This window comes from Curcuma longa, chromosome 17 (assembly GCF_044706935.1).
Source record: "Curcuma longa cultivar G26 ecotype Majalengka, Jawa Barat chromosome 17, ITB_CL_G26_1.1, whole genome shotgun sequence".
NCBI lineage: Eukaryota > Viridiplantae > Streptophyta > Magnoliopsida > Zingiberales > Zingiberaceae > Curcuma > Curcuma longa.
The window spans coordinates 1,455,710-1,480,505 of record NC_133877.1 but is presented as its reverse complement, the minus strand read 5'-3'; the positions used below and the strand labels follow the sequence as shown (position 1 = coordinate 1,480,505).

The window sequence follows — 24,796 nt, the reverse complement described above, 5'->3', positions numbered from 1 at the left end:
TTTTATCTTCATAGATTTTATTTGATCTCAACTTCATATTCGACGATTCAATATTTATTTATTTATATTTTATTTAAAAAATATTAGATATGATGAAATTCACATAGATTTTTAAAATAGTATGGTATTATCTACTTTAGACTCATACTCTCATAGTTTTATTTTTGAACTTTATCTAAAAGGTCTCATGTCAATATAAATATCTTCGTCTTATAATCCCGACCAATATCTTTTCTATGTATTTTCAATGTGAGACTTTGATTGTATTTCAACAATCTACAAGGACCACTAGGAGTTCCTCCTAATGATCCCAACGGACCCCTTACTGGTCCAAGTCTCAACAAACCCACCATTTAACAGTTTCAATAGATCCTTACTTAGAGCCTTTCAATCATTCCTTTGTGAGGGGTCCCATATGACATCACATAGACTTGTTTTGATACCACTGTTAGATCCGATAGAATCCATATATATTTTTACAAAGGTATGATATTGTCCACTTTAAATCAATACCTCATGATTTTATTTTTGAACTATATCCAAAATGCCTCGTACCAATATAGATATCTCTATCTTATAATCTCAAGATCGTTTTTATATATTTTCAATGTGAGACTTTGATTGTATTCCAATAAAAAAATTTAATACTTAGTCCAGGATAGCCCTAATCCAATGCGACTCATGACAAACTGAGCCAAACAACTAACCCTAATCACAAACCATGCACAACATGGCTCATGACAAGTCGAGTAGAGTTTGACTTGGCATGCTATAAAAATGGATTGATGAGACATAAATCATATTGATCCATTTTGAACCTTACAATTTCTTTCTCATTAAAAATAATTAAATCCTAATTTATAAAATCAATTATTCAAAATTATATATACATATATCTTAATTAAACAATCAATTCAGGATATTTTCTTCATAATTTGACAGAGGACTAAATGTGTAAGCATAATTCAAGTAGGAGAAAGACTTGGAATATATCCAATAGGCTAGCAATGTGGATACTTTTATCATGGCTACTACGAAACAAAGGGCTTTGGAATTTTCGTATTGATACATGAGCAACATAGTGAGTTGATCAAGGGAGCCTGTCGATTTGTTCCATTCATAGAGATGCTAGAAAATCTGAACGTCAAGGGAAGTCCTTACTAACATATAGGAAACATGGGGCCGAGTAATAGATGTTTCAAATTCAATAATTTTCTATCTTGTTTTATGAAAAGAGATGTCTCACTGTCGATTACTTAGTCTTCAGACCATTAGTAGACAACATCACTGTAAACTAAGACCACCTTTTGTAAGTTGTAGACAATGTGATGCTTCATTTGTGGTGTTATAACGCTGAACGGAATAGCAATTATTATGAGACTCGTGTTCATAGCAGAACTTCAGAGAAAACATAGAAAATTGAAAAACGAAAAGAAAAATCGTCATCTCTTTAAATAGTCTTAAAATTTTATAAAATAAATGATGAAAATAATCTTAATAATGATAAAAATTATTCAGAGTCTTCTAAAAATTTTAAATGATATTTTTTGGACTTAAGACTGAACTATTACGGGTTATATCTCATAATCATTTGTAGATCTTTAACGAGTTTCGATTTGATAGGATATAAGTCTCATGATTCAATCCAAGTCAAAAGTTATATTTTTTCAGAAGTATAGGTCTCCCTACATCACAAAGCCTTCCAGGTTCAATCGTCACCATACTACAACCGTGTTGGTAAGCATTGCCTAGTCGTAGTGTTGAATGAAGCACACCCTAATCGTGTTGGTTGCTAGATGTCTTCAATTGACTAAACACGATCGTGTTAGAAAATATGACTCGATATATGTTCGACCATGCTTCATCAGGTGGCAAGAGATACGACTATGTCAAAGAACACATTTAATGTTGAAAATCTTAATCATATTTAATGTTAAAAATCTTAATTGTTACTCAATTGTTGTATCATGTTATAATTAAGATGTTCTTATAAAACAAATTAAACATGATTGTGTACCAAAACTAAAGCAAATGGTTAGTCTTAATTGTAAAGAGGGAGCCAATCAGCCAAGCCACGTAAGAAAACACCAATTCAAATGAATTAAATATTAATTATAAATATATGAAAAAACATACTGTTCACAATAAATGCTTTCCCATGTCTTGTCCCCTCCTCCCATTCATCATCTTTATCCTTCCTCTTCAAATCGATTTCATTTTATTTTACTATTCCATATTTTTTATTTCCATTTAATTAACAAACCCTTTGCTTAAATTTGTTAAATAAAAACTAAAAAGGCATTCCTTATTTTCATTTTCACCAAGCAAACATTTTATTTTAAAAAATATCCTTAATAATTTTAAGCAAAGCTATAAAAATATTTTTAGAATAAAAAATATAATGAAATATTTTTAATATAAGCATAATATTTATTGCCTTTAGTTTTATTAGATGCGAAAAGAAAATTTTATTACTAGCCATCGTTCGCTATATCCCTTTCAGCGTGCGGCCAATCAGACCCATCCATTTTGGAGGGCCCCACGCTTATCCGTCAAGTCCTCTCTGACACCTCCATCTGGTCCCTGACTCCGACACGTCACCCCCCGTCGTCGACAGTAGCATGTGTCCACCAGGTGCCTGGGCCCCGCCTTTATTTAAGGCCTACACCTCCACAATTCCCCACCCCATCTCCTTCCTCCTCTTTATTCGCCCTTCCTTGTGGGCCCCGCCAACCGAGTCCTTTGTGTTTCACCCTTTCGTCATTAATTTTTTTTCTTACCCGACGCCGTACCTGCCGCGTCAGTGCGCAAACGTGCAAGCTTCGGCCGCTCAAAAGCGTCGGTGGAAGAACGGGTAAGATTCATGAAGCCCCGAAGCTTCACTGTCAAAAAAGTTCCATTTCGCTATTTTTCCATTTGACTTCCTCACGTTTTAATTACAATTATTTATTCATTTTAAGATTTTTTTTATTTATTGACAATTAAACTTTTATTTGTTCATAGATTTACTCATCCGTCGGCTCAGATTGATCCCGCCACTTCCAACGGCTGAGATCGCATAACAGTAGTGGATCTATCAAGCAAATCTCAGGACGAAAATGCCATCATTGGCATTCCACACGTGCAATAAAGTGGGGAGGGTAGTTTAGTCATATTTCGTCGAGTCCCGTCGTGACCTCTGGTTGCCCAATCTGGCGGGACTGGAGAGCCAATAAAAGCGCTGGTAAGTTCTTGGGCTTTAAAGTTATATTTTGTCAAGTACAAAATGGCGTCACCTTGCTCGACCTGCAATTTTACTGGTTCTGCTCTTGCGCTGCCGTTCGCTCCCTGCAAAACCCTTCAACCCTCTCCAATGGAAAGCTAGACGATGCCATGGAAGGAGAGCACCGACGCCGCTCCTCCTTTTCCTCCTCCTTGATCTGCCTAGCCCTCCTTGTCTGCTTCGTCGCCGCCGTCGGGGCGAGCGGCGCCGGCGACTTGGAGCTGCTGATGTCGTTCAAGGGCGCGGTCGCTGACTCACAGTCGCTGCAGAGCTGGGACCGCCTCCGCAGCCCGTGCTCCTTCGCCGGAGTGACCTGTGACTCCAGCGGCCGCGTCGCTGCCCTCGCGCTGCAGAGAGTACCCCTTGTCGTCGACTTCCGCGCCGTCTCGTCTTCGATCTTTTCCCTTGAGGGACTCCAGCGGCTTTCCCTCCACGATGTAAACCTCACTGGAACCTTGTCTGGAGACGTCTGCGGTAGACAGTTGGTTGAGCTGGATCTCTCCGGCAACGGCCTCCGCGGCTCTCTTGCTGACGTTTTCACTTTTGCGGCTGCTTGCGCCGGGCTGAAGTCGCTCAACCTCTCCCGCAACTCTTTCGGGAATGAGCCGACCGCCGCCGGCAATGCTCCTGTCGTGGCTGCGCTCGAGATTGAGACGCTTGATCTCTCCTTCAACAAGCTCTCCGAAGAGTATGAGCTGCGGTATCTGCTCTCCGACCTAGGCACCCTCCGCCGCCTCGATCTGGTCGGGAACCGCCTTTCGGGCGGCCTTCCGTCCGTCGTCAACTGCTCCTACCTTCAGCACCTGGACCTTTCTTCCACCGGCCTGTCCGGCGAGGTCGCCGCCGATGTCTTCACCGACTGCCGGAGCTTGACATACTTGAACCTGTCTGCCAACCACTTCACCGGCAGACTCCCGTCCAGCCTCTCATCTTGCGCTTCCTTGACCACGCTCAGCCTATCCGGCAACAACTTCTCGGGCGAGTTCCCTGCCGACATCCTCGCCTCGCTACCCAACCTCAATGTTCTGGAGCTGGCGTTCAACAACCTCAGCGGCAGTCTTGGGAACTCCATCGCCACGATGCCCAATCTCGAAGTCTTCGATCTCAGCTCTAACATGCTGACGGGAGCCATTCCCCTGGAGCTTTGTCCTAACCACCGGTTCGCGTTAAGAGTGCTCTACGTCCAGAACAACCAACTCACCGGCGGCATCCCGGAGTCTCTGAGAAACTGCACGAAGCTCGTCTCCCTTGATCTCAGCCTCAATTACATCACTGGCACCATTCCTCCTGGACTCGGTATCTCTTTCTTCCCTACGAGACCTCGTCATGTGGCAGAATTTGCTCGAGGGCGAAATTCCGCCGCAGTTATCCAACCTCCGAAGCCTCAAGAACCTCATTCTCGACAATAATGGGCTCACGGGACCGATCCCTTCCGGGCTGGCGAATTGCATAGGTCTGAATTGGCTTTCGCTATCAAGTAACCACCTCAATGGAACTATCCCGCCCTGGATCGGCCAGCTTCACAATCTTGCAATACTTAAGCTCGCGAACAACTCCTTTTCTGGCCCGATTCCTCAGGAGCTTGGAGACTGCAAGAGCTTGATTTGGTTGGACCTGAACAACAACCAACTCACCGGATTAATCCCGCCGAGCTTGGCCAAACAGTCGGGCAAAATCGCGGTGGGCTTCTTGGGCACCGGCGAGCCGTACGTGTACCTGAAGAACGACGGCACCAGTGGGTGCCGAGGCACCGGCGACCTCCTGGAGTTTGGTGGGGTTCGACCGGAGGATCTCGACCGTTTACCCAGCCGGCACTTCTGCAACTTCACCAGGGTTTACAAAGGGATAACACAGTATACCTTCAGCAACAATGGATCTATGCTCTTCCTCGATCTGTCGTTCAATCAGCTGGACGGGGAGATCCCCAAGGAGCTTGGAGACATGTACTACCTTCTTATATTGAACCTTGGCCACAACAAGCTCTCCGGCATGATTCCACCGGAACTGGGGAACTTGAGGTATGTTGCAGGGCTTGATCTCTCACACAATGCTCTTGAAGGGCATATCCCTCAGTCCTTCTCCGGCCTTGCCATGCTAGCCGAGATTGACCTCTCCAACAACAAGCTAAATGGGTCCATTCCTGAACTGGGTCAGCTGGCAACCTTCCCACGGTACGACTACGAGAACAACTCCGGCCTTTGTGGGTTCCCTCTCACGCCCTGTAAAGACATTGCTGGGGCTACTTTGAACACACAGCACAAGAAGAATCATCGCCACCGGGCTTCTCTCGCAGGGAGCCTTGCAATGGGATTGCTTTTCTTCATCTTCTGCATCGTGGGCCTCATCATCGTCGCAGTAGAGAGCAAGAGGAGGAAGAGTGAAAATAAAGATAAGAACAACCGTGCTGGAGACATCTACTCGGACAGCCGATCTCACTCCGGCACTGCCAATTCAAACTGGAAGCTGACTGCCACCAAGGATGCATTGGCCATCAACCTTGCCACGTTCGATTTGCCTCTCAAGAAGCTTTCCTTTGCGGACTTGGTCCAGGCAACCAATGGCTTCCACAATGACAGCTTGATAGGTTCAGGTGGATTTGGTGATGTTTATAAAGCCCAGCTGAAAGATGGAAGCATCGTTGCCATCAAGAAACTTATCCATGTCAGTGGACAGGCAGACAGAGAGTTCACAGCTGAAATGGAGACCATTGGAAAGATCAAGCACCGCAACCTGGTTCCTCTGCTGGGCTACTGCAAAGTAGGAGAAGAACGTCTGTTGGTTTATCAGTTTATGAAGTATGGAAGCTTAGATGATGTCTTGCATAACCGAAACAATGCTGGAATCAAACTGACTTGGGCAGCTAGAAGGAAGATTGCAATGGGAGCTGCCAGAGGGTTGGCATTCTTGCATCACAACTGCACGCCTCGTATAATTCACAGAGATATGAAGTCCAGCAATGTTCTTCTTGATGAGAATCTGGAGGCAAGGGTCTCAGATTTCGGGATGGCAAGGCAGATGGGTGCAGTGGACACCCATTTGAGTGTTTCTGCACTAGCGGGCACCCCTGGTTATGTGCCACCTGAGTACTACCAGAGCTTTCGGTGCACCATCAGGGGTGATGTTTACAGCTATGGTGTTGTCTTGCTCGAGCTGCTCACTGGGAGACGACCTACCGATTCTGCAGACTTTGGGGATGACAATTTGGTTGGGTGGGTCAAGCAACACTCTAAACATAGGATAAGCAATGTGTTCGACCCTGAGCTGTTGAAGGACAATCCCTCTCTTGAACTGGAGCTATTAGAGCATCTTAATATTGCTTGTGCCTGCCTTGATGAGAGGCCATTCAGGCGACCAACAATGCTGAAGGTGATGTCAATGTTTAAGGAGATACAAGCAGTTTCATCTTTAAGTTCCGATGTTTCTGCCACTATGGCTTCAATAGATGGGAGCCTCTGTGAGGGGGATATGAGCTTGAAGGAAGAAGACAAAGAAGATAGAGTTTGAAGGAGGCATGCGAAAGGAAGTGGTATCTTCAAACAAGCTGGTTCCATTCACCATCGAAGGCTCGAGAGGACATCAGGTCTCATTCTTCATCTTGCAATGGTATGAAAAGTTTTCCAATGTAGCTTATGTCTAAGAACATATCATACGTCCTTAAAACAATGTTCTATCTCTTAGTTTTTTTCTTTTATTCTCATTCATATACCTTGATCTAGCCTTTTCACAAGTCCTGTACATAGCAAGTGAATTTTGTGTGGTTCATCTTCCACTCTAGAAACCCCTGTTGATAATTTAATTGCTTAATCGTTTGCTTCATCTGCTTCAAATTTAGTATTCTTGTTAAATTTGCATCTGTGTACCTTCATTTCGGCCATTTTTGTTTTTGTGTATTCCTTCTTGTTATAGAGCATTTAGAAACCACAGTAGAACCCTTCTGAAGTTAGTGTGAGACATTAGAGCAAGCCAGATTCATGTGTTTAGTTGTTGTCCATCTAGCTTCTTGTCTTTGGATTCATACAATACCACGAACCTAAGAGGTCCTCGATAGCTAAAGCGATCATTTAGCTTTCGGTCACTTCCCTTTAGCTTTCAAAGGTGAAGTTCCATTACTAAGTCTGGAACAAACAACTTAGACAGTGAGTATAGTTTGTGTTAAATAGATTAAGAATGTACTCTCAGTGCCTTTTCACAAAATTAGCTCTATGATTGAACTTGCTTGATGTGGTGATCTCTCGAAACCTCCTCATCGTAAACGTAGATTCCACCACGCGATAAAACTCATGAGGCTGATAATGTGGATGTTGACATAGATATCAATGAGAATGGACCTAATCCTTGGTATAACATGGTGCCACTATTTGGTTTTCTATATCACTAATTAGGAACTATTAGGTCTCTTAGGAGTTACATAGATCTGAAGTGCTAAACTTACACAACCTGGTAGTTACCTGAGATCATTGAGAAAATTTTACAGTGCTAAAATTTTGTCTTCCACTAGCTAGCAGCAGTATACAATAGGGTTTTATCTGCCTACATGGTTGCCCTCTCTAATGTAGGATGACAAGACAAACATTTTCAGAACAGGAGAAGAAGAATTATTGGGGGATTCCAGCAAGCCAGTCTGTTGTGTTGTTTCCCCATCTGCTGACATTTGATGTGGCCTGATACTGAGTGACCTCCAACAATTATGCAAACATTAAGCAATGAAGTGGATAGAAAAAGACAGATGCCTTGAGTGGTCTGGATTGTGTGACCTATAGCACATGAAACATGATTGATTGCCTTGGAGGTGGCCTACTTCTCTCTTTTCTGAGTAATCTTGAAGGTAGATGGTTTTTTCTTTTAGTTCATCTATCGGTTAAATTCGGAGCACGATTTATTCACACTCAAGAGTCGACCTCTAAAATATCTATGATACACACAAAAGTATGATAATTGAGCTGGGGTCCTCTCAGAGAGTAATGTCTGTACTCACTGCCCAGTTGTAGAGATTACGAGGTTGAGCAAGGTGCATTATTGTTAGGTGTTTGTCTGTAAAGTAGTCGGCAAGCTTATGAGTCGCCATCCATTCTTATGTTTGCGAGCAACTAGATAGTTGTTTTTCGTGTAAGACTGTATCTTTTACATTAGAGAGGCCGGTTGGTCGCGAAGTAGAAGTTTGAAAAGGATGCTCGTCTTAGAACAGGATCGTTATCGTTTTAGAATCGCGAACGGGACATAGAGTGGAGGAGACTAGTTTTCAAGGTGGTTTTCCTTGTCCATCCCTATGGAACTTAGAGAGGATAGGAGTTTAGTGTGCTTTAGTGAAAATTGAAGGGGAAGGGTATCATGCTCCTTTCGGAGAAAGGTTTTGTACCTAAGTGGTGGTCGTTGCGGAAGTAAAGGAGAGGCATTTGGTTTACTCCTTATTGAATTCAACGTGTAGTCGCAACGATACCTTTCGCGCGAGTTGAGATATCGGCGAGGTTCAAGTTGTGGCAAGGTTTCAACAAGGTTGAGGTTGCAATGAGGTTTGGCAAGGGTGAAACCATAAGTCTCTTTTTGTTATCTTCTTTCTCTCTTCTTCCTTGCAAGAAAAACTATGTCTGAACTTATGATCCATCTTGTAGAAAAATTTTATTTATGATTTTTGAAAAAATATTTTGATCAATTTTGTTTTTGATCAATTTTGTCCAAACATAGCTCGATCATCACCATTTTAAAATTTATTTTTTTTTAAAAAAATAAATATTAATAAAAAAATTATTTAATTTTGAATTTTGAAAAAGAAAGCTCCCTTTGAATTTGGAGCCAGATAGAGAGAAGGCGCCGGGCCGCTCCGGCCGGCCCCACCTGTCGATGCTTCTCGGTTTCAAATTTGAAACGGTTTGAATTTGACTTCGACTTCGGTTCAGTTCGCGGTTCAAAGCCGAGAGTTGGACCGTGTCTGGGTTTGGCGAAAAGTGGACCGGAGGTCTGACCTGGCATCAACGCTGTGTTTATCCTCTTCCGCGGATGACGATAACTCGCGAATTTTCAATTTTCTAATACAAAACTCACCCAATAGAAACGTTCCAACACTAAAGAACAGCTTAGTTATTCTGAGCCGCCAGCACAACGTACCTCTTTCTCTCCGGAGAAAGAGAGAAAACTGTCTGATGAGAATATTAAAAAAGTTAGCAGTAGACGAAGCAGGAAGGCACCCTGCATACTTTCCGTCTCCCTCTTCTCCTCCTCTCTGGTAAACGGAAGGCCCGATGCTGCGGAAACCTACTTCCGGCGAGGGAAATCCCTACGGAAGCGGCGGTGGAGGCGGCGATCTCACCGGCAACGTTCGATTCCTCCATGAGATCGAGGCCCTTAGCAAAGCCCTCTCCGTCGATCCGCAGCAACCTAACCGGCCCCGGCTCCTCCCTTCCTCCTCCGGCGCCGGCCGGCGTTCCGTGTCGGCTGGCCGATCCGCCCCCAATCCTGCTTCCTCTTCGTCCGTGTCGAACAGGGAGAAGAAGAAGGCCGGATCGTCGTCGTCGTCTCGTTGGGGCTGGAACCCTATCAAGAAAGCGCTCTCCCACATAGGCGGCCACCACCGCCGCTTCGACTGCTGGTTCACCCTCCGCGTGCACTCCATCGATGGGCTTCCGCCCGCCTTCGCCAGCGCCGCGCTCGTCGTCCACTGGCGCCGGACCACCGATCCCGTCGCTGCCGCGGTGGCCACGCGCCCCGCCCGCGTGGTCCATGGTGGGGCCCAGTTTGACGAGACGCTCACCTACCTCTGCCCAGTGTCCGCCTCCCGTAGCGGGCCGGGTGGCACGGCCAAGTATGAGCCGCGGCACTTCCTCATCTACCCCACCCTGGTGGGTGGCGCCTCCCCTGATCTGGACCTCGGGCGCCACCTTGTTGACCTCACCCGTGTGCTTCCGTCCACCCTCGAGGAGCTCGTCGATGAAAAGGCGTTTGGGAAATGGAGCACGAGCTTTCGGCTGTCGGGGAAGGCGAGGGGCGCTTCCCTCAGCGTGAGCTTTGGATTCTCTTTGGTCGAGAGTATGCCCGTGGATCCTGGCTTGCAGGAGAAGAAGGTCTCGGAGATGTTGAATTTGAAAGAGGTTGAGTTCGATTTGCTAAATCAGAAGGATCCTGTGACTCGTATGGAAAACCAGCTTCAACAAGGCGATCGTTCTGGGTCTGTGGTGGATGTGAAGGTGCTTCATGAAGTATTAAAGAGCTCGAATTCTGAGACGTTACTCTTGGTTAACCAAGAGAAGGAAGCAGAGACAGAGAACGATGCAAAACATTCTACTTTGGATGATGATGCAAATCCTGATTTTGAGATCCCCCATGAACAGAAGCAATTGGCTGAGGTAATAGTTAGTGAGTCATTGGAGCCATCTGTAGGAACAATAGAGGGATCACAATTGCAGAAATTTTCTATTTCTACTGAGAATGCGAAAGACAATGATATTCAGCAGCAGGTTGAGCCTGAATTCACAGTGATTGAACAGGGAACCGAGATCACTTTCAAAGATGAAACCCATGAAACCAGTACTGAAGTTGAGAAGAACAGTGTAAAGGATAAAAATGAAGTCGAGGAAGTTGAGGCTGATAAGGTTGGAAGATTGGATGTGAAGCTAGATAAAACATTTGTTGAGACAGCTGAACATGACAGACATAATCCAGAAGAAACTATGTTACTGAGTGTGGATCAGGAGACAGAAGACTTGGAATCTATCTTCCATAGCCTCTCCATTTTCGGAGCTAAGGAATTTGAATCTCCAACTACCCAAGTTGAAGCAATCAAGCAACAGAGTCTTGGAGATATTGAGCATCTTTACAAGAGGCGAAGCTCACTGAGTAGATCCCGTAGCCTAGATGCTGTCACTGAATCTGTTGCCAGTGAGTTCTTAAGCATGCTAGGGGTAGAGCATAGTCCTTTTGGATTGAGTTCAGACAGTGACCCAGAATCACCAAGGGAGCAACTGTGGAAGCAATTTGAGAAGGAAGCACTGGCATCAGGTGATGGTCTTTTTGGTCTTGACACTGAGTTGGAGTCTGCTGCCTACTGGGATGAATTTCCAGAGGATCTTGATCTCTCATTAGTTGTTAATGAAATTGAGATTGAATTTCAGAATACTAAGCTAGCTATGAACGACAAATCCAGAGCTAAGATGCTAGAAGATGCAGAAACAGAAGCTTTGATGCAAGAATGGGGCTTGCATGAGAAGGACTTCCATTCTTCTCCACCTGGTAGTAGGGATGGATTTGGTAGTCCTATACACCTGCCGCCAGAAGATCCGCTTGAATTACCCCCACTTGGTGAGGGTTTGGGTTCCATTCTCCAGACAAAGGATGGCGGCTTCTTGAGATCTATGAACCCCTCACTCTTTAGTAATGCAAAAAACAATGAGGACTTAGTCATGCAGGTATCCAGTCCCATTGTGGTCCCTGCAGAAATGGGTTCTGGGGTTATGGAAATATTGCAGCAATTAGCTTCAATGGGCATTGAAAAATTATCTAGGCAAGCGAGCAAACTAATGCCTCTAAATGATATAACTGGGAAGACAATGGAGCAGATAGCCTGGGACTCAGCAATTTCTCTAGATTCTTGTGAAAGGTTCATGAATATTCATTTTGGTTAACTTCAGCGTAGTTATTGTTGTAACCTTGGCTATATTAGGGTCATTTGATTCTTTATAGGTTCTTCTTTTTGTTTTGGCAGGTATGACTTATTGGAGAATCACTACCCAGAAGTAGAGGCAAATGTTTCTCAGAATGTCTATGGGCGGAGGAAGAAATTGAAAGGGACTGCCCAAGCTTCCTTCTCCAGGGGTGAAACCACCTCAGAATATGTTTCACTCGAGGATCTTGCTCCAATGACGATGGATAAGATTGAAGCCCTGTCAATTGAGGGCTTAAGAATACAATCAGGCATGTCCAATGAAGAGGCGCCCTCAAACATTAGCTCCCAATCGATTGGAGAATTTTCAGCTTTGGAGGGGAGAGAATCTGGGAACAGCTGTTCTATAGGCTTGGATGGTTCAGCTGGATTACAACTTTTGAACATTAAAGATAATGGAGATGAAATTGATGGCTTGATGGGTTTGTCTCTCACACTCGATGAGTGGATGAGGCTTGATGCAGGTATCATCGATGAAGATCAAGTTAGTGATCGAACCTCAAGGATTCTTGCAGCTCATCATGCCAATTCCATGGATTTGACTGCTGGTGGATCGAAGGGTGATAAAAGAGGAGGAAAAAGATCTAGCAGGAAGTGGGGATTGTTGGGGAATAATTTCACTGTTGCTCTGATGGTCCAGCTGAGGAATCCTTTGCGGAATTATGAGCCAGTGGGCACACCGATGCTTGCTTTAATTCAAGTTGAGCGAGTGTTTGTTCCCCCAAAACAAAAAATATACAGCACAGTTTCATTAATAGGAAATAGTGAACAAGAAGATGAGCCCGAAACCGAAAAGAAACCATTGGCTGAGGAGAAGCATGTAGATGAGGCCATCCCTCAGTTTAAAATCACTGAGGTGCATGTTGCTGGTCTAAAATCTGAACCTCAACCCACAAAGAAAAATATATGGGGCAATCCGAAGCAGCAGCAATCTGGTTCCAGGTGGTTACTTGCTTCTGGAATGGGCAAGAGCAATAAGCATCCATTTATGAAGTCAAAGGCAGTTGTGAAACCTTCTTTTGAAACGACAAGCAAGGTGCATCAAGGAGATACTCTTTGGAGCATTTCTTCTAGGGATAAATGGAATGATGCAGCTGCTCTAAAGCCTCGCAGAAGGAACCCTAATATCGTCCTACCTAGTTAAGGCTATCCAGCTGTGTTGAAGGATACTGATAAATGTGTTGCAACAGAAGATAAGCCAATCACATAGATGACTCGGTTGAGCTGCAAGAAAGCATTTTGTTCAGTATTAGCAGCTTATGATGGAAGACAATAGGATCTTTGGACTCCATGTATGGATTAAAAATGGTGGCATTTCACTATTTTTATCTCCCTCAATTTCTTGAATCTTCCTGCTCACTAAATGCAAGTTGATTGAAAATAAATTTGAGAATAGAGTGCTTTTGACATTAATGATTGTCCATGTGTTTGTTCATGTGTTTGTTTGTGTCCTTAAGTTTTTTTGTTACAGATCATATTTCCAGTTTATCCCAATCATTTAATTCTTCATTATATAAAATGCTGAAACTCATTGATTCATTTGTAACTGTAGGGGCTTTTTTTTGTCTTTCTTGCTTGCTAATCTATAAAATATTTTATAGATGATCATTGCTAAGCTAAGACATGTTAAATCTTTTTCTTTGGAATGAGACCACTTTAATTTATTCTGTCGATCTGTTTTCTATTCTTATCAGCATTAATAAGTTTCTTTTAATTATATCATAACATGTTCCTGAATTGCTTTCCTTACTGGATGTTTCTTCTTGAGATTGAACAAGCAATAGTGTTGGTTACCTATTCGAGCTCTTGACTTATCGACAAGCTGATTAATTGAATCTGAATCAGTTAGATCTAGGATCACGGTCATGAACTACAATAAACATCACAAGCACACCTTTATAATTATTATTTTAGTCAAAATAATACCCTTTTTATAAAAAAAAAATTAGATCCAACATATTTTCTATTTTGAAAAAATTACAATAATAATTGCTATTGATTTTAATTAAGTTAAAATAATTTTATTTTAATATAATAATATTATATATATAATTTTAATTTAAGTTGAATTAATTCTTTATGATAGCTTACCGTATATATATTATAGTAATTATGATGGTACACATTATAATACTAAAATAAAAAAAAAATTGAAATAAAAAAAATACTTGCGGCACTTTTTGTATGAAATGGATGACAAAGCGGCCTCTTTATCGTTTTCCAACAAATAATAGTTACTTTATAACTGACTGACAAATTGCCACTTTTTCGTATTTTTTATTCACTCACAATCAACGTACTCATTTACTTAGCCACTGTGGGGTCCTGTCTGAATGTATCATTATTCAGTAGAATTGCTGGTACACTCACTGGGTAAACGCTTCATTGCCGTCTCCATGGAATCTTCTTTCCTCCTTCTGTCCATAAAAGGGCACGCCACGCCGACCTCGCCTACCTTCGTCTGTTCGGGAGGTTCTCTTGCCGGAGAAGTCATGGCCTGCAACGACGACGGTGCCGTGGAGATCGTCCTGGAGAAGCCTGAAGAAGCGCCCGTCAACGTCCCCCGCCGCGTAGGCTGCCGCAATCCCGACGCCGAGGTGTTCGTCCTCCGCTTGGGGGCGACCACAGTCGAGACCACCATCGCCCACAATGCCCACGTCGCCGGCGACTGGATCCGCCAGATCCAGCGCCACCCCTCAGCCCGCCGCACCCCTCTCTCCGCCTCCCTTCTCTGCATCCACGGCCGCCTCCCGTCGCGCAAACTTTTCGACTTCGCCAAGCCAAAGGGCCCGACGGCCAACCCCGGCCACCCCAGCAACCCGATCTGCGCGATCGCTCTCTGCGTCGGCGGATCTCATTGCCTCATCGTCAACCATCGCGCCCACCTCTACTACGACCAAACCTTTACCTTCCCCAAGAACCACCCCCTCTGCGTGTTCCTGGCGGACAAGAAGCTTCGCGTGGCCGGGCCCGGGGCTGCCGGCGGAGGCTCGGCAGCTAGAGATGGAGTGGGCCGTGCAGGTGAATCGCCCTTTGGATCTGCACGAAGTGGTGGCGCGAGCTCACGGGAAGGATGGAGTATGGGTCACGAAGAAGAAGAAGGGGGCGATGGTGACGGAGGCGATCGGCGTGGAGCATATGGCGGCGCTGGCGCTTGGCGGGATGCGGGTAAACGAGAGGCCGGCGAGCTTGCTGGCGCCTGCAAACTGCAACTGGGGGTACTACTCGGTCTCCGAGGAGTTGATCAAGTACACCGCCCGCGACGCATACCTCTGCTACCAGATCGGCTTCAAGTGCTTGGAGAAGGCCGGCTCCTCCACCTAATTGAACACTGCTCGATCGTTTCCTCATCTCGAAGCAATAGAATAATCGATCATCCATCTTGTTCTGGATCTATCTTTTAGGGTTTGAATGGCTCTGTTTGATCGATACATGGAGTTGATGAAATAGTCTTTCTGTTTGCTCCTTCCAAATATGATAAAAATCAATTTACAATTTGAAATTCACATATTTAATTAATATTTTGAAAAGATAAAATATTAAAAAGAAGATTAAACATCCTAAGTCTGAGGAGAAGATAAACACGAGAAGGCACGTACCAATTCATACATATGATAATACGGTTCAGGAATCATGTAATGGAAAATATCACACACATAAGATCCGTATCAGGCGACGCACTGAGCACTCGAGCAATTGCCATTCAAGTTTGGCAAGTGCACTATGAGGACTGGTTAGAAATATGGAATTCAACGAACAAGCTTAAAATACAATATGACCAGAATCGCTAGGACTAAAGCCGCGATGATTCCACCGATTATCCACTTGTTTTTATCCATCCTCCTCGACATGGCTGTCAGGACTTTCCTGCTCTTCCCGATGTTATCGTCCACCGCATGCAGCTATACACAGTCAAAGAACTCATGGTAAATGAATATTACATAAAGATTGCCCTCGCGCATACATCTAACTAACCATAATCTAAATAATATTAGCATCTTCTAACAAGAGTCTTTAAATACAGCTCAATAAGGCTGTAAACAAGTCAAGCTGAGCCAAATGTTCAAGATTATTTGATAAAGTAATCAAGCTAAATCAAACGGAGCCTAAAATGAATTAAGTTTTTGAAATGATTGTTCAAGTTTAGTTTGGTTTCTTTTTTATGAGATTAAGCTTGATTTGTTCATCTTGAAACTTTTTTTATTTAGCATGTTAATAAGAATTTTATTGATGAACATGATTCACAAATATTATTCATAAGAATATTGTTCACGAACGTTGTTCGAGCTGAATACATATGTATCCAAACTTGTTTATTTAATTTAACGAGTTGTTCAAGCTTGTTTATTTAATTAATCTTATGTATATTGAATAAACATAAACAAGTTTTTACTAAATCGAATGCCAAACTTGTTCATGAATGTTCGATTCATTTACAACCCTAAGCTCAAGTGTGATGATGTTTGAATAGTTGATCCCAAAATAGGAGCAAACATACAAACTATTATAACTTACAGTTGTGGAGAAGGCAACTATGTTGGAGACAGAATTTGAAAAATTACTTTAGACTGGGAGAAGGCAACTAGTAGTACGTTAGTAATGAATGACTCACCCATGTTTAACTCAGCTCACATACAGCAGCCTACTTATTCTAGCGCAGCGTCAGTGATTTCAGAATGGGTGTCAAGTTACAGAAGTTTTTGTCAGAAATTCCAAGAGTGCATATGCTCCAAAATTTAGCTCAGAAATTCCAAGAGTGCATATTCTAACGAAGTAGTATAGATCAGTATTCAAACATTGTCATTGAAAGATGCAACACGTTGGATTCTGTTGAGGGGAAAAATAGATTTCATTGAGAAACCGTAGGTAGTCCGCTTTATCCATATATACTATTGACGAATATGACATATTACAAATAAAACCTTGACCATCATATTTACTAATTGGTCGTTGACACTACCCCTCAAAATGATTCAAATATTATAGAGATCGACTTGTTATAAATATATTATAGACATATCCTACGTGACGCACAGAGGAATGATGCTCACGGAGAGGATATCTAGTTTAAGATGTCTATCGAATGATGCACCGGAGAGGATATATTCAATGTCCTAAAGCAGGATTTAGTCAGCATGGTTATAACTCCTTCGTTCTCTGAGCTAGTGAATGATACTTCAGCATGCATTATAGAATTTCAGAAGTAGTGCCTAAAAGCTAATTTAGGCAATTATCTAGGACATTGGTTGCTTTTTTTCCATTTTTTTTTAAAAAAAAATGAACAGGCTTAAATGGCGATGGTAGCTGAAAAGCCACGATCAATAAGCATAAATTATGTAGAATAGCTCGACTAGACAAACAAAGTTAATATAAGGAAAGATAATTAGCAAAGAAGCATACTGTGCCGTGTGCATGTAAGAGAGACTGTCGCTGTTGATGCAAGTCTTGAAGAATTGAAACACCAAGCTCCTCTGTCTCCAACATTGTCCTTCTGCCCTCCTTTATTCTTTCAGTAGACTGATTGAGTCTCTCTGTTGACATCAATAGCCTGCCCCTTTGATCGGCGGAGGCCTGTAGTGCAAAAGAAAAGATGGCAGTAGCAAAGGTATAAATATCAGTGTATCCTCGTAATTTAATGTTCCATACGCATAGTAAACCATTGAATATATATATATATATACACACGACTAAAAATGTTTGCCAATCAACACAGAACATGTTCCATGCAGAAACTGTACTCTGATTGTGAACTTTAAACTCACAATATCCAGTGATTTTTTTTTATGCAGGTTTGCTATCACAAAAAAAAAAAAAAATCATATCTGCAAGTGCCAATACATTTGTGATAGCAAACCTGCATCATAGCTATCAACTTCAATTTAACTCACTCCAAGAAGTTATGTTTCACGTTCATTTTTTCCTTTATTGACTCTAGCTCAGTGCTTCAACCAAACATAATCAATTTCTATTTCAGTGTTTATAAGACTACGTACTACTAGCTCAAAAAATATAACTTAGTACACCTCTCCCTCCTTTGCCTCATTGTCATCCCTAGCCCACACAATTGTCATCTCTACTCGCATAGCTTACCTAGTATCATATTTGTTAAACTCAGCAGAACCCATTACAAATCAACCAAGTTGGATCAGGATCAGCAAGTGCTAACATGATTATGGTTGATATCTCAGACATATCTACTAGGGTTGCTGGAATAGTGGGGGGGAAAACAGTAATCACTGGTATCTCAGCAAAAAAAAAAAAAAAAAACTGTTTAATAATGGGAAGAAATCAGTAAATTTCTTCACAGATTGGCCAATTTCAGTAGGGTTGGAGAAAAAACTAGTCTTGGGAAGATCTGGAGACTGGAACCCTTCAGCAATTGCAATATGGTCTAGTTCGAGAGGCAGAAGAAATTCGTGGCTTTACAATGTTGGATCATCCACTGAAGGAGGAGCATATTTGAATGTGCCCAAAGAACTTGAAGCATGAAGGCAAGGGATGAATTGTTTAAACTGGGTAATGGGGTAAACATTCCAAGTGTAAATATATAATACAGCTAAGGGTTGGATTAAATGTGTTGTGTAATAATCTATATAGTAACACTTTTTAATGTGGTGTGGAAAATATAAATGAGGTAAGTTTGACATGCTGAATGATCGTTATTAATATATTAGGTAATAACAATTCCATAATAACTATAAACTAACAGGTAACAAATTATTATTATTTCTGTTGCCAATTGACAATAAACTTGGTAATGAAATAAATTGCTTTATTGACAACAAATGTTAACTACTAATATCTTTATTATTATTACTTAGTATAAACTTTAAAAAATTAAAATTAAAATACATCATTAACAAAATATTGAATTATTAGATTACTCCTATTAGCAATTATTAATGATATCATTTCTATTTAATAATTACTAATATAGTATATATTTATTTAGAATCCAAATAATGATGATGACATCAATATTTAGAATTAATCTATTGTAAATGACTATAACATTAATTAAAGTTTTCAGTTGATTAATATTAAAATTTTAGATAAATCTTATTATTTAAATTATGCATTGGGAACATAGTTTAGAGTGTCGAACATGTAGAATTAGAAGAGTAAAAACAAATTGTATTGACACATTGGAATAATAAGCTCAATATTCATCTACTTCATATGAGGCAATAAAAAAACAAGAGTATCAACTTATTTCATTCATATTTCATCTATTTATGGCATAATTAACACACTATTAATAGGATGCAACACCACTCATTTGACATTGGAGCAAACCATTGCATATTGATCTAGCAAATGTTAAAGGTATAGCGAATGGTACATAGTAGTCCAAGGATGGATTGGTATCACTATTGACTGAATTTTAGACCTCCATTGGTAACACAATTACAAAGAAAAGTAGTAGTAACATATTTTCACCTTTTTCTCTATCTTAGTGTTCAAAACATAAGGAGATAGGAAAACAATATACAAAACTTGAGCTTTATGAGGCGTTTTGAAAGCATTGTAGAAATTAATGGTCTTTAACTTACCGCTAGCGTGTCAGCCATCCCTGACTCCAACAGCTCCTCTCTTGCAGCTTGGTTAGGATTAGGATTGGTAATTCTTTTAAGTTCACTCTTCAGATTGTTAAGGTCTGATTTATATTCCCTGAGCTTAGCCAACAAACCAGCTTTTATGCTCGGCTGCAAGCTTCTAGCTTCAAGATCCATCTTGCGAATCTAAAGAAACCAAAAAACAAGGTTTCAGAACATTGACCTTGATAAGAACCAACTAAGGAGAGACTATGAAGCAGCATACCAGATTCTCAGCATCATCTATTCCAGATTTAATTTCTGAGACTTTCTGCTTCTTTTTCTCTGGCAATAGGATTGAATACTCCATAGATACTTTCAGAGTTGAAATAACAAAGAAAACATAACAAAGAGATGAAATATAGAATTGAACCTCCATCCAGTTGTGCAGCAGACGTGCACATCCGGGAGAGAGATGCAGAGATCTCACAGTACTGACGCTCATAGCCATCGAATACCTCACTCATCGTGATCGGTACCTAGAAATCCCAAAATCTGGAAATTCTTAGAAGGCAAACCAAATTAGCCCACATAAATCAAATGATCTACCAATCTGTCGAATCAATCAATCCCCGAATCCACTAACCCTGGGAAGATAATTGACGGAAGAAAAACCAAAGTAACTGAAATATGATAAAAGAAGAAAAAAAAAGGCCCGATCGCATCAGACACTATTGCGATCGTCAAATCAACAAGCTAAATCGCAGATCGAAATCGATCAGCATGGTGCCAAAAACCGAAATCTTCACGAGGGGGAAAAACATGGAAATGTAAACCACTTTTGAAACTCACGATTGGAGACGAGATCGCGACGAGCACGCCGGAATCGCAATCCGAGAACGAAATCTCTAGGTCGCAGCGAAAGAGGGCAACGTAGGACGCGGGGGAATTGTTTCGCGAGTCTCGCCCTCGCTTTTCTCCTCGAGTCCTCCTGCAATATCTTGAATGGATATTAATGTTTTACCCCCTCGGTCTTTAGTTTTTTAATAGAGTATTAATTAAAACATCCAGTGCAATCTCAAAATCACAGATATATCCTTACAATAGCCGTTCTTATATATTAATATTCAAAAATATATATTTAAAAAAATTAATAAAATCTATAGAAGCCATGGGATTGAGGGTTTAAAATTATAAAATAATTTACTCCTACTTTAAGTTAACACATGTTTCTTTGGACAAAAGTCAAAAGAAGCGTTCTTTTAATTTTGGAATGGTCACGTAGCAGCTACGATTTCGCCTTTATTTTTATTAAATCATACACCAGATATATTGTATAGCAGTTATGATTTTATAATTATACATATAATATATCAAATAAATTTTTTTTAAAAATTTATATTTATTACAAGTGTAATTCATAATGACTCATTCAAAAATGTATTATTTCTTTTTAATTTTTTATGATATCATTTAAATATTTTTAGAAAACTCTAAAAAATTATCTTTTTTATTTAAAATTATTTTTGATACTATAGCAATTAAGATTTTATAATAACTATAATTGTTATAATTATAACCGTTATCATTTATAACCGTTATGAAATTATAACTGATATAACCTATAATTATATCATTTTATGTGAGAATTGCTATAATATATTGAAGATAATTGAAGCATTTCAAAATCATCCTCCTTCCTCTGTCTTTTAAAATCATTTCTGCGTTAGCTTTTTTGACCCATCAAATTAACAACTAATTAACTCGACTACATCAAATTACTAAGCTCTTTGAACTTCTTTGTTACTATCAAATCCATCTTATATCAAGCTTCAAATGTCCTCCTTTCTTCGTCTTTCAAAATCATTTCTACGTTAGCTCTTTGAATCATCAAATTAAGAACTAATTAACTCGACTATATCAAATTAGTAAGCTCTTTGAACGTGTACATATCCACTATTTTGAGCCCCTAAATTTAATGCACAAATCCCAAATACAAACTAAATCTAATTTAAAATATTTATCAAACATACTAAAATAATTTAAATTATCATTAGAGAATAAATGATTTACAAGATAGAACACTGAATATATATTATGTACTGCATAGGTTGTACAAGGTCTGAGCGAATTTAACAAACCTCCATTAGGCAAACAAACATGGCAAGATGGGAACAGAAGCAACACATTAAATGCATAAGCAATTATCGACAATTACTAAAGTAGAATCACAACATCAAAATAGCCTTCTCAGGTGGAGCACCTGCTTGAGATTTCTTAAGCCCTTTGCATTTGCAAAGAGTAATCGGGGTAGAAAGCAAAGTATATACCATCAAAGAAAAACTTAGAACATACCATTTCAAATTCATAGTAAGACACCTTAATAACTAAATGCTTGCCCGATTGAATTCAGGAAATAACAGAATCCTTGAAAATTCAACTAGTCACATTAAGAATGTCATGCTGGAAGAGAATCCTAATTGACACAAAAACTCAAGCAACACCAAGCTACTTTTAATAATTAGGGACTAAATAGCAGCTCCAGTGCCAAAACATATCTCCATGATAAGGACAAACTGCAGCTCAGCTATCACCACCAATGCCGATTTTACCTGATAAAGAAAAATAGGAAAGCGCTTTAGGAGTCACTCAAAACACATAAGACTCTTCCTATGCTGATATTTCAACATGGATTTTTAAATCAAAGTAAACAAATACAAGAAAAGCCTAATCTAGATCTTTTGATAGGAAAAGCTTTCAAATTGTCAAGGGTATAAAAAGTATACTTCGGATTTAAGTTTCTAAAACAGTGTGTCACATGGTATTTGATAATCAAGTGCTATACTGAGTCAGAAAGAAGATATAAGCACTTTAGAAAAATAATATTTCAAAGAGCATGCATGAAAAGTATGTTTTACATTGCAGTTTTCTTTACCTTGCACAGATTATGAATACTAAAACATTAAGCACTGACCATGGAATACTTGTGGAGAATCACTGGTTCCCCATTACATCAAGGAGAATAATACAGCATTAAATACTATTTTTTAGGAATTTGTATTAAATGGTTACTCTAGTTTGTTCTTGGAAGGTTACTTTTAAACAGTGGAACATAGAATTTTCAAGGTTATCATACAGGCTAAAGGTAAAGGATTTAACCAGGAACCAATTAGTACAGACAAGTCAACAGTCTAGGTATTTCACATAATCAAGGAAACTAGTAACCAAAATCACTGAGGTCATAACATCGAGAACAATCCATGACAAACTAGCATCGTGTTCAGATGTAATCTCCCAGATAAATTGTTAACAAATATTTAAAACTCACCTCAAATGTTGCTGGGATACATGAACACCCTGATCTTTTGACCCTGCAAACAGATAAACGAGTTTAAATAACCAAACAGTTGGGCATTAAAGACTATCATAAAAAAGGTCGCATTTAGTAATGGTTGGATGACTAAGAAGGGTAACGTGAGTGGAGAGCGAAGCAATACAACAACAACAACAACAACAACAACAACAACAAATCATGAGTAATTTATGGCCATCCTAACCATGGACTTAGGAGGAAGATTGGTCTTAAATTTGGCACGGACAACGCCACTGTTACCATGGGGGCGCGTAACCTTGCCCCAGATGCACCGGAAATTCGTTCCATTCTTCTTCGTCTTAGCCTTGTAGATGTAAGCCAACCTCTTTCCCAAGTACCAATTCACCTCCTCCTTGGTATTCACCCCCTCGATCTGCACCAGCGAGGTGTTCTCATATTGGTTTGACTTCGACCTAATGCATCGATAACACCATGTATCAACTCAAAATGCGAGAGAAAAAAAAGTTGAAACGAGCATAACAAATCGAGTAGTTAAACAGGTGACTAGGAGGATAACGGCGTACCTCTTGTATCCGAGGATCCTCCCGCGGACATATAACCTGCGATAGAATCACCAAAAGAGAATAGAAACAAATTGATAAGATTAACATTCCCAAAATGCTGCGAAAATTGAAGATTGAATGTTGAAAGCTGAGGAAAAGGCACCTAACGCGATCGTTGTTTCCGCCCTTCACCATTTCCGCCGACGGACTCAGAAACCCTAATAATGGGGACGGCTAAGAAACCCTAGTAGTCGAAGGTAGAGAAAGCTTTAAATAGCGAAGACACGGGGAGAGATTAGTGGATCGGACGGCCACGGTTGCATCTTCGAATCCTACGTCCTGATTAAATCGATCAAATTTAAAAATTTATTTCGATTATTTTATTTTTTTTCAAAAAAATTAATTATATTGATTTGATTTGATTCTAAAATCTCTTATTTAATTAAATTAAATAAAAATAATAAATCATTAAAGGTAAGGGCTTTTTGTAGCAATTATTGGTTTCTTTTCTTACATTGTAATTTTATTAATTTTAATTATTATAAAGTTTTGACTTTGTAATCTTTATTTGTCATTCCTTTAATTTAGGTGATTTATTGAAATTATAATGACCAGGATGATTCTATAAAATTTATTATAAAATTAATATAATTTTTCTGGACTAAAATAGATACAAAAGACATGGACAAATGGCACCACTCTATTCGCATTCAAATCTCAAAAGTGTGACCGGACTCTCATAGGAATCTTAAAATATTATTCTACATTCAAACTCTCAAAGTCCTATAAATTATATTATAAATATTACTAAATATATATTGACAATTACAAGTGTCATGGGATTAATTTTAAAGATAAAATCATGTACTTTAGTATAATTTATATATATTCAAAAAATTAATTATATTTTAAATCTTATTAAATTGTATCAAACTATATCTCAAATGTTATTAAATTATATCTTTGTAATTTAGATATCAAATGTTTAAATTCAATTTTATAGAAATTTTTCATTAACTATAGAACAAATTGGGAAGCATTCGTGATGGTAAATTTATTGAAATAGATAAGGATTGTTTGTCGAGACAATACCTTTCTCTGTAATAGTTAACTGTAATTTTCTACTAAAAAGGTGAAATCTGTCACCTTAGCGATCTCACAACCATCTGTGAGAAGGTAAATCAAGAAACTACAGTTGATCAGATGTAGGAGGGTATTGCTGGCTTCGCTAAGATTCGAACCCTTGCCCTCTTCTACCAATCTGCTATGTCATAACCAACTCAGCTATGTCTCAAGGACATAACTATAACTTCTCAATTCATCTAGTTATAGATGAGCATTAGTGACAAACCAAGTTATTAGGGTGGACATGTGTAATTAAACAAAATTGAGGTTAAAATTACAAGATTTCTCACCGGGAATAATTGCCTCACTCCTCTTAAGTTTAAATTTTACACATAGGTAAAGATCTGG

General features: G+C 40.1%; 3 protein-coding genes and 2 pseudogenes across 3 annotated transcripts; 3 read left to right on the top strand and 2 right to left on the bottom strand.

Annotated features, from left to right (window-relative positions):
- Positions 1–3,273: 3,273 nt before the first annotated feature.
- On the top strand, positions 3,274–7,093 carry LOC141811658 (brassinosteroid LRR receptor kinase BRI1-like; annotated as a pseudogene).
- A 2,339-nt stretch (positions 7,094–9,432) lies between these two features.
- LOC141811861 (protein PLASTID MOVEMENT IMPAIRED 1-RELATED 1) lies at positions 9,433–13,325 on the top strand. Its single transcript, XM_074699929.1, has 2 exons — positions 9,433–11,849; positions 11,955–13,325. The coding sequence occupies exons 1-2, from the start codon at positions 9,499–9,501 to the stop codon at positions 13,054–13,056; spliced, it is 3,453 nt and encodes a 1,150-aa protein (XP_074556030.1). The 5' UTR covers positions 9,433–9,498; the 3' UTR covers positions 13,057–13,325.
- A 1,079-nt stretch (positions 13,326–14,404) lies between these two features.
- LOC141848413 (uncharacterized) lies at positions 14,405–15,262 on the top strand (annotated as a pseudogene).
- A 256-nt stretch (positions 15,263–15,518) lies between these two features.
- On the bottom strand, positions 15,519–20,447 carry LOC141811441 (vesicle transport v-SNARE 11-like). Its single transcript, XM_074699477.1, has 6 exons — positions 20,300–20,447; positions 19,881–19,986; positions 19,734–19,792; positions 19,466–19,654; positions 17,313–17,483; positions 15,519–15,814 (listed from the first exon to the last, which is right to left on the bottom strand). The coding sequence occupies exons 2-6, from the start codon at positions 19,972–19,974 to the stop codon at positions 15,662–15,664; spliced, it is 666 nt and encodes a 221-aa protein (XP_074555578.1). The 5' UTR covers positions 19,975–19,986; positions 20,300–20,447; the 3' UTR covers positions 15,519–15,661.
- A 1,384-nt stretch (positions 20,448–21,831) lies between these two features.
- LOC141848663 (large ribosomal subunit protein eL33y-like) lies at positions 21,832–23,556 on the bottom strand. The gene is made up of 5 exons (XM_074736711.1): positions 23,487–23,556; positions 23,345–23,380; positions 23,005–23,233; positions 22,776–22,818; positions 21,832–22,059 (listed from the first exon to the last, which is right to left on the bottom strand). Exons 1-4 carry the CDS (start codon positions 23,516–23,518, stop codon positions 22,777–22,779), a joined length of 339 nt encoding a protein of 112 aa, XP_074592812.1. The 5' UTR covers positions 23,519–23,556; the 3' UTR covers positions 21,832–22,059; position 22,776.
- Positions 23,557–24,796: the final 1,240 nt, after the last annotated feature.

Bases quoted from the DNA above. Each gene is read 5' to 3' on its own strand.
- LOC141811861 (XM_074699929.1), top strand. From the start codon at position 9,499: ATGCTGCGGAAACCTACTTCCGGCGAGGGAAATCCCTACGGAAGCGGC. The intron at 11,850-11,954 runs GTTCATGAATAT...TTGTTTTGGCAG, and splicing joins TCTCTAGATTCTTGTGAAAG to GTATGACTTATTGGAGAATC.
- LOC141811441 (XM_074699477.1), bottom strand. From the start codon at position 19,974: ATGAGTGAGGTATTCGATGGCTATGAGCGTCAGTACTGTGAGATCTCT. The intron at 19,655-19,733 runs GTATGCTGCTTC...TGGTTTCTTTAG, and splicing joins TAGATGATGCTGAGAATCTG to ATTCGCAAGATGGATCTTGA. The intron at 15,815-17,312 runs GTATGCTTCTTT...GACTGTGTATAG, and splicing joins TCTTACATGCACACGGCACA to CTGCATGCGGTGGACGATAA.
- LOC141848663 (XM_074736711.1), bottom strand. From the start codon at position 23,518: ATGGTGAAGGGCGGAAACAACGATCGCGTTAG. The intron at 23,381-23,486 runs GTGCCTTTTCCT...ATTCTATCGCAG, and splicing joins GGAAACAACGATCGCGTTAG to GTTATATGTCCGCGGGAGGA. The intron at 23,234-23,344 runs GTACGCCGTTAT...TCGATGCATTAG, and splicing joins AGGATCCTCGGATACAAGAG to GTCGAAGTCAAACCAATATG.